Source organism: Nansenia antarctica (genome assembly GCF_963989245.1).
Source record: "Nansenia antarctica genome assembly, chromosome: 11".
In the NCBI taxonomy this organism is placed as follows: Eukaryota; Metazoa; Chordata; class Actinopteri; order Argentiniformes; family Microstomatidae; genus Nansenia; species Nansenia antarctica.
In genome coordinates this window covers 14,036,451-14,048,377 of record NC_137681.1, presented here as the reverse complement: position 1 = coordinate 14,048,377, position 11,927 = coordinate 14,036,451, and the positions used below count along the sequence as shown (strand labels likewise).

Genomic DNA, 11,927 nt, shown 5'->3' with positions numbered 1-11,927 from the left:
CTATTTCAAGCGCTCTATGAGTTCCTGTGTGAGGCCGAGGTTGAGCAGCTGCATGGTGGAGAGCTGGGCCAGGTGGGGGTAGGCCTTCAGCAGCCGCTCCCAGCACAGCTCCAGCAGGCTGGGCACGGCCAGCCAGATCTTAAACAGGGAGCCAGTCCGCTTGTTCTCGTGGATGGTGTTCACCACGCCGCCGAGGATGTACATGCAGCCAGCCGGGGTGACGGCAGCACAGTGGTGGTAGGCGGGCTCCGGCATCACCGCCGGCAGTCTGGTCCACTGGAACGTCTGCAGGTTCATCTTCCACAGGTCCGCCAGGATCAGCCCCTCGTGGTACCCGCCGCACAGGAACACGTCGTTCCTTATGTGCACACAGCTGTGACCACTCCTAGGAGCCGGGTACCCGATTCCATCATGAGGCTTGGTGGCGATCTCTTCCCACGAGTTGGTCTCCAGATTGTAGGCGTCAATCTTGTCCAGATGGTAGGACGTCCAGGCGGTCCCCCCTCCCAGGATGTAGATCCTCTGTCCGTCGTGTGCTATCTTGTACCTGTACCGTTCCCCCGGCTGGGGGTTGTTGGGCTTGAGGTGGATCCACTCCCTGGTGGTCAGGTCCAGCCTGTGCAGGTCTGTGCGGAAGATGTGCGATGTGGTTCCTCCAAGCACATACAGGAAGCCGTTAATGATGGCCATGGCCTGTCCGTATAGGCTATTGGGCTCCTCCCCTCGGCAGTCGAGCAGCGACCACCGCTTGTACTTGACGTTGAAGACGTGGACGTCGTACCCTATGAATACGAACAGGTTGTTGCCGTGCAGAACGGCTGGCAGCTTCGTGGGCATCATGTAGCCCTCTGTGCGGATCTGTTGCCAGGTGCTCGTGGCGAAGTGGTACCTCCACATCTCCCTGTCTATGTACCCTCCGAACACGTACAGGTTGGTGTTGTCTGCCACGCAGACGGGGTGAGTACGATGACCTACTACTCGGAGAGGAGGCCTCTCTGACAGCTTCTCGAATATATTCAGCTGGTCCTCCATCGTTTCCCCAGATCCAAGTCAACCGAAAAAACAAAAACGTTACATAAAATCTAGACAGAATCCTACTATTACACGACAAATATGAACACTCGAAAACATTCGAAAAATGCACCACCGGGCTGTGCATCTACGGACCAATCAGAGAGCACCACCGGGCTGTGCATCTACGGACCAATCAGAGAGCACCACCGGGCTGTGCATCTACGGACCAATCAGAGAGCACCACCGGGCTGTGCATCTACGGACCAATCAGAGAGCGCCCCCCCCCCTCGCTTCTTCCTGAAGTCCACGGTCAGCTCCTTAGTTTTGCTGATGTTGAAGGAGAGGTTATTTTCTCTTACCTCTTCTCTGTCTCATCGTTGTTAGTGATCAGACCAACCCCAGTGGTGTCATCAGCAAACTTGATGATGGAGTTGAATGAATGAATGAATGGTCTTTATTGTCATTAATACAGTACAGGTCCATACAACGAAATTTAGGAGGAGGGGGCTCCCCTGGTGCTTGGAAAAAAGACTAAAAAACAAGAGGTCCAAGGGTAAAATAAAAAAGGGAAAAGAGCTGGTTTACATAAATAAAGGCTATGTACACTATCTACTATACTATACTACTATACTCAGGACAATTCCTCCAGGTCATTCCTCCAGGTCAATTCCGCTGCTCATTTTTTGAGCCTTGATTGGCTACGAGTAGTTGACAGAGTGCAGCAGCTTGCACTGGGCCTGGTCTTCAAGATACGCTACACCACAAAGACACCCAAGTACCTGTCAACATACTTCCAAAAAGTGAACAACGTCCACACATACAACACCAGAGGAAGCTCCACGAACCACGTTCAACCGCGTTGCACCACAAACAAGGGGTTAAACTCGTTTGCAAACTATGCAGTAAAAATGTGGAACGCCCTTCCTATAATCTTAAAGGAGTGCAAAACACTGCCCACCTTCAAAACCACTCTCAAAAAACATTTACAGGAGGCTGCAATCCGTAACTGGACCCTCTAAATCAAAAATCAGATTAAAAGACCCGAACTACCCACTGTACATACTTTGTGTTTTGTCCCCCGCCCCCACCTGTGGTGTATGTCCCCACCTGTCCTACCCGCTGTACATACCTGATGTTTTGTTGTATTGTTCTTCCCATGATGGATGTATTTTTATCTTGTAGATAGTAATAGTTATTTGTCTGTATTATCTTGTAGATAGTACTAGTTTGTTTTGTCGGTCTTACATGTAACGATGAATTGAGAATCAAGGACCCCAATTGAAATAAGCCAGTGGCTTTCTTGGGTTTTTATCCTGTTAGTTGACCTTGTATGTAATATGTACTTTCATGTACCTACTTCTGCAAATCTTCTAATAAAGTTTTCAATCAATTCAATCAATCAATCAGGTCTCACACATCTTATGATTGTAAGTATTGTGGTGGGTTAACATAATTCACCCCCGGAACTATGGGTTGGGAATATTGTTTCCGCACGGAGGGTTAAGTCCGTGGTACTCAAGTTGTTACATGAGTGTTATAGTTACTGCTTGAAGCATGTGGTCGCAGCTTGTTCATGTTTGTTAATAAACGTTTAGCTGTGACATTTGATACGCCGCCTCCGACTCCCGTCTCTCGGCACTACACTGGTGACCCCGACGTCAGTCCCGTTGAAGTATCCGAGACTGAACCGAACATGGCAAATAACGCCGTTATTCTCAAATTGCCGGAGTTTTGGGAGACGTCCACGGCAGCATGGTTCGCACAGACGGAGGCGCAGTTCGCCCTCCGTGGGATTGCAGATGACACCACACGCTACTACCATGTCGTCTCGGCGCTGGGGAGCTCCACTGCAGCCAGAACGGTGGGCTTCATTACAGTTCCCCCTGCCCTGAATACATATACAGCGTTTAAGGCTCTCCTCCTCAAGACCTTCGAACTATCACGGTCAGAACGAGCCCGACGTCTGTTCGCAATTCAGGGGCTGGGAGACAGCAAGCCTTCCCAGCACATGGACATGATGCTGAACCTACTAGGTACGGAGGAACCTAATTTTCTATTTATGGAACTGTTTCTTCGGCACATGCCTGCACATGTACAGACAGCGCCAGGGCTGGACTGGGACAAAAATTAGGCCCTGGCATTTTTGGCCCAGACAGGCCCACCCCAATCGGTCGGACCACACCAGCACAAAAATACTTGCCTTATATACTCGTCTTATATACTGTGCTGTACAGTCATATGACAAACTGTAGTATTCCCCCAAACCACTACAAAGACGACTACATACAGTAAGCAATGGTACCAGTGCAAGTAGACCAGTGTACTCAGTGATCAGATTCCAGAGCGAATTTACGAACGCAGCCTTGTTGTTCTAGACTTTTTTTCTCCATTATCAACCTATCATTGCGCTTTAGAGTAAAACAAAGCACGCAACTGTCGCGTCTATCTTTTCATGGCAACTCTACATTGTGATTTACAAGGGATATTAACTAATATTAAGTAATATTATTACTTGGTTACATTTTGCAATTGATCCGCGGTACACATGCGTGCCGAACCGTGGGGGGCGATCCGTTACACCCCTAACAGCTACCTACGTATATTTTCCTTACCGGGTCAACGGTTACAGGCTGACTCGGCCCCGCTTCTTCTGTATCCTCTCTATCCTCTGTATCTGTACCCTGCTCCCGCTCCTCCCTGCTAGCCTCCTCTTCAACCCTAACCCTAACCCTAAACCTCTGTATCTGTACCCTGCTCCCGCTCCTCCCTGCTAGCCTCCTCTTCAACCCTAACCCTAACCCTAAACCTCTGTATCTGTACCCTGCTCCCGCTCCTCCCTGCTAGCCTCCTCTTCAACCCTAACCCTAACCCTAAACCTCTGTATCTGTACCCTGCTCCCGCTCCTCCCTGCTAGCCTCCTCTTCAACCTGTTGCTGTTGCTGCTGTGGTAAACTTGAGGGTGCAGCAAACATGTCCCTAATGTTTACACATTTGGCAGCATCTTCCTCGAGTTTCTTTTTGTTTTTCTCTCTAAGTTTTTCCCAGCCTCCCTTCCGTTTTAGTGTGCTTTTGCGCTCCATCTCTCTCAGTATCTATCTAGTAACTATCCAGGCTAACAAAATTTATTTTGCCGGCCGGCTCGGCCCAAAACTACCGCGAAACTGAGACGGAGGTCTGGTGCTGCGTGCGTGTGTGACCCCTGCCCCCCCCCCTCTTCTCTCTGTTGATTGGGCCAGCCCAGACTCTGTATAGAAAATTGACCAATGGGCCGCTGTCCCTGATTTATGGGCCGTTCAATGGTAGCTTTCGATTTATGGGCCGTTCGATGGTAGCTTTCGGCCGGGCCGGCTGGTAAAAAAATAAAATAAAAAAATATTTTTTTTATAATTTTTTAATTTATTTTTTGCCGGTCGGCTCGGCCCAAAACTACCGCGGCCCATCGGGCAAATGCCCGGTATGCCAGATGGCCAGTCCAGCCCTGGACAGCGCTCGCTAATACGATTATCACTGAACCCTGTGAGTTGGCAGAAGAGGCTGACCGCTTCTTCCTAGCTACCCAGCGTTTTACCCCTGAAGTGTTAGCCCCGACACACAATTACACTCCCCCTGGCAGAGACAGGCTAGCTAACAAGGGCCCACCTACCACCGATAGCCGTACTAGCCCAGGCATGTGCTAAGACCGAGCTCCTCTTCATCCCCGGGAAAGCCTGCCCTCTCCAAGACTTCTCCATCACAGTGGAGAACTCTACTGTAACCCCCTCCCTGACAGCCAAGAACCTTGGAGTGATCCTGGATAACCGACTATCCTGTGCGGAGAACATTGCAGCAACGGCTCGCTCCTGCAGATTCCTCCTCTACAACATCAGAAGGATACGACCATTCCTTACCAGAGAGGCAGCGCAACTCTTGACCCAGGCACTGGTCATCTCCCGCCTGGATTACTGCAATGTACTCCTGGCTGGGCTCCCCGCTTCAGCCATTAGACCTCTGCAGCTCATCCAGAATGCTGCTGCCCGGCTGGTATTCAACCTCCCCAAATACTCGCATGTCACCCCTCTCCTTCGCACCCTGCACTGGCTCCCGATAGCAGCTCGCATCAGATTCAAGACCCTGGTGCTTGCATACCAGGCAGCTAAAGGGACAGCCCCTGCCTACCTGAAGGAAATGGTAACCCCCCAAACCCCTGCCCGCTCACTCCGTTCCTCCACCTCGACTGGCCGACTGGCCCCACCTCCTCTACACAGCAGTCGGGCTGCCCGATCACGTCTCTTCACAACACTGGCTCCCCGCTGGTGGAATGAGCTCCCCACGGCTGTCAGAACGGCAGAGTCACTACCCATCTTCCGTCGTAGACTGAAGACCCATCTCTTCAGGTTACATCTTAACTGCTCCTCCTGAGACATCTTCTGACCCTCACCACTACGCCTCCTAAAGACACCCGCTTTCCCCTTTACTGTGTCCCTAAGAACTTCTACTGCCCCCCTTGTACTGTTTCTCAGTTTCTCCAGTAATTCAAAAAAAAATAATAATAAAAATAAATAAATAAATTTCACGTTTTAGTAGAAGGCGATAATAGGGAGAAGGTTTTTCCTTCTATCAGTGGCCCCGGGCCCGAGCTAGAGTACTCTTCCTGCAACGAATAGTGGACTGCTGATTCACATGCTTAGTATTCAAATGTATTGATTGTAAGTCGCTTTGGAATAAGGCGTCTGCTAAATGCCAAAAATGTAAATGTAAATGTAATTTTCACTCACGCTTTGGCGCGAAAGCGAAGAGGTGCCGCTCCCCTTGCAACTACAGCTCGACGGGAAACGGCAAAGCCTGCGCTCTGTAGTGGCTATGAGTGTGGGCACAACAAACCAGCTACTATTCATCAGAGACACTCTCTCCGGGTGCAAATTCCTCTGTGACACCGGTGCTCAGAGGAGCGTCCTGCCTGCGACAGTGGGTGACACCGCCAGGGGAGGTCATGGCCCACATTTAAAGTCCGCTAACGACACCCCCATCCGCACCTATGGCACGAAAGCTGTAGACCTATGTTTCGGGGATCAGCGGTTTACATGGGACTTCGTCACGGCCGACATCTCTTTCCCCCTCCTCGGTGCAGATTTCCTATGTGCTCACGGACTGCTCGTGGACGTCAAGAACAACCGCCTGGTGGACGCACTGACATTCTCCTCACTTGCATGTGTCCGCGGTGAGGCGACATACGGCGGGCTCTCCAGCTCACTCTCAGAGGGTGACAACTATCAGCACCTGCTCAGCGAGTTCCCCAGCTTGACACAGCCCACATTTTCCGCCTCCACTACCAAGCATGGGGTGGAGCACCACATAGAGACCAAGGGCGCCCCCATCTACGCTAGGGCCCGGCGGCTCAACCCCGACAGGCTAGCAGTCGCTAAGTCTGAGTTCGCCAACATGGAGCGCCTTGGTATCATCCGCCGCTCAGACAGCCCATGGGCCTCACCGCTACACATCGTGCCGAAACCAGACGGCGGATGGCGACCGTGTGGCGACTACCGCCGCCTCAACGACGCTACGACACCCGACCGCTACCCAGTCCCCCACATTCAGGACTTCTCTGCGCATCTGGCGGGTAAGCTGGTTTTCTCAAAGGTGGACCTAGTGCGTGGCTACCACCAAGTCTCCGTGCACCCTTCAGACATTCCCAAAACGGCGGTGATCACGCCGTTCGGGCTATTCTAATTCCTACGCATGCCGTTTGGACTTAAGAATGCGGCCCAGTCCTTTCAGCGGCTAATGGATTCGACGCTCAGAGACATGCCATTCCTATTCGTCTATTTGGACGACATCCTCGTTGCCAGCTCCTCGGTGGAAGAGCACCTGGCACACCTCCGAGACCCCCCTCCCATCGAAGGTGGAGGCCGTTTCCGCCTTCCCCCGCCCACACACAGCTCGGGCACTCCGAGAGTTTCTCGGAATGGTGACTTTCTATCACCGGTTCATCCACCGTGCAGCCCACACCATGCACCCGCTGTACGAGGCTATGAAGGACAAATCCCCCAACCAGGCCATCGACTGGACGGCCGAGAGGGAAGCCGCCTTCATGGCCACCAAGACCGCCCTAAGCCAGGCCGCCATGTTGGCCCACCCGTCACCCAAGGCCCCTATTGCCATCACCGCCGACGCGTCGGACTATGCCGTCGGCGCGGTGCACGAGCAGTGGGTCGCAGGCGCCTGGCAGCCGCTCGCCTTTTTCAGCCGTCAGTTGACGCCCAGAGAGCGCAAATACAGCGCGTTCGACAGGGAGCTCCTTGGCCTCTTTTTGGCAGTCCGCCACTTCCGGTTCCTGCTGGAAGGCCGTGAGTTCACGCCGTTCGTGGATCAAAAACCCCTCACGTTCTCCATGTCCAAGGTGGCCGAGCCTTGGTCTGCCCGCCAGCAACGCCAGCTCTCGTACATATCTGAGTACACCACAGACATCCAACACATCGCTGGCAAGTCCAACGTGGTCGCGGACTGTCTCTCCAGAGCGGTCGTCGGGGCCGTTCAACTGGGTCTCGACTACCTCCGCATGAGTGCGGACCAGGCCTCCGATCACGGGGTCCAGACCCTCAAGAATGCGGACACAGGACTACGCTTGGAGGATGTCGCAGTCGGTGACTCAGGCGCAAAACTGCTGTGCGACTTCTCTACGGGCCAACCGCGGCCGCTAGTCCCTGTGAACTGGCGCCGGCCCGTTTTTGAGGCGGTACACAACCTCTCCCACCCCGGCAGGAAACCATCCGTGAAATTGGTTTCTGAGAAGTTTGTGTGGCAGGGACTCAAGAAGGAGGTAAGGGGCTGGGTCGACACGTGCGTGGCCTGTCAACGCGCCAAAGTACACCGCCATACCAGAGCCCCTTTTGAGCCCTTCACTGTTCCTGAGAGGAGGTTCGACCACGTCAACGTCGACCTTGTGGGACCACTGCCCGCCTCTCATGGCTTCACCTACCTTTTCACCATGGTGGACAGGACGACCCGCTGGCCCGAAGCCGTTCCCCTCTCCTCGACAGCGTCTTCCGACGTGGCCCGTGCGTTCATCGGCACGTGGGTCGCGCACTTTGGGACCCCGTCTGACCTGTCCTCTGACCGTGGCTCGCAGTTTACCTCGTGGTTTACCTCGTGGTTTACCTCGTGGTTTACCTCGTGGCTCACAGTTTACCTAGTGGTTTGGGGGTAAAGCTGCACCGCACTACTGCCTATCACCCCCAGGCTAACAGTTTGTGCGAGCGGTTCCACCGCTCAATGAAGGCGGCCCTACGCGCGAGTTTGACGGACGGCAACTGGGTGGACAAACTTCCGTGGGTCATGCTTGGCCTCAGATGTGCCCCCAAAGAGGACTTGCAGTCCTCGTCTGCCGAACTCGTATACGGCCAAACCCTACGAGTCCCCGGGGATTTCATCCCGGATGCCACTGTCCCCTGGTCTACACCTGCTGGAGGCCGCTGAGATGTTCGCACCCGTCCCCACTTCACAGCACGGTACCCCTGCTTTCCCTGTCCCCACCGAGCTGCGCTCGTCGGACTTTGTTTTCATTCGCCACGACGCCCACCGCGGCCCCCTACGCCCCCCTTACGATCGCCCGTTCAAGGTCCTACAACACGGGGACAAGACCCTGGTGGTGGACGTTGGTGGTAGACACAAGACGGTCTCCATTGATAGGATCAAGTCCGCTCACGTGGACGTTTCCCGGCCATTGGAACTGGCTCAGCCCCCACGCCGTGGCCGCCCCCCCATGCCCCACCCCCCGCCCCCGGTCACGGTGCTTTCAGCTGCGCCGGCTGCCCCTGCCCCTGCCCCTGCCCCTGTCCCGGTTTCCCCTGCCCCGGCCCCGGCTGGCCCTGCCCCTGCCCCTGCCCCGGATGCCCCTGTGTCCCGCACCCGCCGGGGTCGGATCGTCGTCCCTCCCCGACACAGGGATTTTGACTATGGGTGAATTCTGGGGGGGCTTGTGTGGTGGGTTAACATAATTCACCCCCGGAACTATGGGTTGGGAATATTGTTTCCGCACGGAGGGTTAAGTCCGTGGTACTCAAGTTGTTACATGAGTGTTATAGTTACTGCTTGAAGCATGTGGTCGCAGCTTGTTCATGTTTGTTAATAAACGTTTAGCTGTGACATTTGATACGCCGCCTCCGACTCCCGTCTCTCGGCACTACAGTATAGAAGTTAATGTCAGAAACATTTCATTGCTTTGTTTTTATTTTATTTATGGGGGGGTGGCTGAGGAGGTGTATATGTCTGTGTTTGTGTGTGTGTGTGGGGGGGGGGCATTTGGGGGTTGACCTTGGGGGCTCTTCTGATGAGCAGGGGCTCAGGCCTGAAGTTAACCCCTCTGACAGGCGCTGCTGGCTGGGCAATCATGTCAGTGGCACTGGTCAGGTTGATGTCAGGCAGCAGCCTCTCCCGGTCCTTCGGGGGGGCAGGGTTGACCTTGACTGAGCTGCTAAGACCTCGTAGTAGGCAGTATCTCAGGAGCTGCTCAGGAGACCGAGTGGGGCACCCAGGGCTGCTAGGCCTCGTAGTAGGCAGTATCTCAGGAGCTGCTCAGGAGACCGAGTGGGGCACCCAGGGCTGCTAGGCCTCGTAGTAGGCAGTATCTCAGGAGCTGCTCAGGAGACCGAGTGGGGCACCCAGGGCTGCTAGGCCTCGTAGTAGGCAGTATCTCAGGAGCTGCTCAGGAGACCGAGTGGGGCACCCAGGGCTGCTAGGCCTCGTAGTAGGCAGTATCTCAGGAGCTGCTCAGGAGACCGAGTGGGGCACCCAGGGCTGCTAGGCCTCGTAGTAGGCAGCAGTATCTCGTGGTTCTTCAGCAGTTGAATGAAGGAGACCTCCTTCTTGTTCGGCAGGGCAGAAACCTGGTTAATGCCGCTGCTGAACCCAGCGGCAGCAGCAAGATGTCTTGTCGGGACAGGAGCCTGGGGTCGCACTTTGCGACAGCTCCGCCTCTTTGGGCGGACATCAGTAGGTGGGGGCGGTCGAGGCTGATGCAGGGACGAAAGCGCTGAAGGCTTGGAAGAGGAGGCTTTCACTGGAGCCCGACTGACACCTCCATTCTCCAAGAGCATTTGACCAGAACGGAGCGGAGCACCGGTGGATCTATTAATGGATGGATTAATTAAATTAATCTCGATCCAGCCCCGTTTAGGCTGGGTAACCGACTCATGTCACCACAATCCTGAATCCAGAAACAGAGAATCTGTATTTATTTATTTTTTCTCTTTAGTTTTTCTCTTCTTATGATGATCACCTGGATTTGAAATAATTTATATAATTATAATTTGAAACATTTTTGAAGAACAAAAGAACATCTTACCTCTTGACAAAAACTCCAAAATGATTGTACATTTTAGAAATTGTTCATAACATATCTTCATCACTACATCCAAAAATTCACGGTGAAGTTCTAACCGCAAATGATTGGCATACTTGATGTTTGATGATAATTACATCTGGACGCATATTGTGACGCAAACTTGTGATAATTACGCAATAATGCATTTTAACTCTCCTGCCGGACAACATTCCATATTACTGCAACATTGTTGCCAGCGCCAGTTGGTTAGCAATCCATCTATAGTTTGATATTAAGAGATTGCTGCATATTAGCATCCATTAGTCTACGGACATAAATCACAAAAGAATGCAAGAAAGAAATTAGGCATAGTCGATATAGGTACCCAATGATGCGTCCTATGATTTAGTTTGCGTCCCATTTCTCTCATGAAGGATTTAGATTTGCTTCAAACCTTCATCCAACTTCAAATATCTGTTTGAAATCGTGGATGCACAATTCACAAACATGGAACTTGATATTTGGATAAATACATGGATTACAATCATGTCTTCATAAATAGCTAGTTTTTTAAAAGATTAAATTAGATTAGATTCAACTAGGCTACAAGTAACGAAATGCAGTTTAGCATCTAACCAGAAGTGCAAATAGTGATATAAAAACATGACAGTGATAGGTAGGCCTACAGTATGGCATGTACGGTAGTTTAGAGGTATACAGTTATGAGCTGTGTACAGTTAAGGTTTATGTACATTATGTAACAGTATAGTACAGTAGGCCTATGTGTGTTTTCCCTACGGGGAGACGTGTGCGCGAACTACATTTCGTTGTCTCACACAGACAGTCAGTGCTCTGTTCAATGACAATCAAGTTGACTCTTATTATCTTATCTGATAAACTGTCCACATGATGCTTCAGCAAGCTGATGAGCACCAAGGTTATTGGACTTTGAACAATTGCGTCTCTCTCTCTGTACCCTACTGGACCTCGCTCTGCGTCCCACTATTCCAAAGGTGCGTCAGCGCACAGCACTGTAGCAATCAGTCCACACTTCTGGAGAATAGACCGGTCTACATCAAATAGGCTAAGACACATCAACGACAACCTCTGTTTTGTTGTCATTAAATGTCGACCATACCGGAGGCTGTCATGGAGAGGAGATATGGGGGAGTTGGCCGCTGTAAATGCATCTTTTGGTTTGCGGTTGCTCATGACATAGTTGGTGCGCTGATATTGCTGACTGGAGTGTTTGCAGACTTTTTCTGCCACGACCTTTTCGTCTATGCAGGAGCTGTCCTCATCTTCCTCAGCCTGATCTGGTGGGTATTCTGGTACTCAGGGAACATCGAGGTGCCGCCTGAGGAATTGGAGGATGACGTCGGCTTGATCAAAATAAGGAACAAAGGACTCAGTGGAGTTGTCCGGAAAGTGTCCAACCGTCTCACCAACGGAATTAGGAACTCGTTCAGAAGGAGCGGGAGGGCCAACGCAGAGGGGGCCCGGTCAACGGATGGCAATAATACCGCTGCTCAGCAAGCTGCTCTTTCAGTTATTTACCGGAACACCACAGCTTCTAATGTCAATGAACTTCAGAGGGAACCTCTGTCAATATGAT

The 11,927-nt window shown here is 52.3% G+C and overlaps 1 protein-coding gene across 1 annotated transcript; it reads right to left on the bottom strand.

The window, feature by feature from the left end:
* On the bottom strand, window positions 1-1,032 carry LOC308167835 (kelch domain-containing protein 10-like; the record flags this gene model as incomplete). Its single annotated transcript, XM_080542313.1, has 1 exon — window positions 1-1,032. One exon carries the CDS (start codon window positions 1,030-1,032, stop codon window positions 1-3), a length of 1,032 nt encoding a protein of 343 aa, XP_080398439.1.
* Window positions 1,033-11,927: the final 10,895 nt, after the last annotated feature.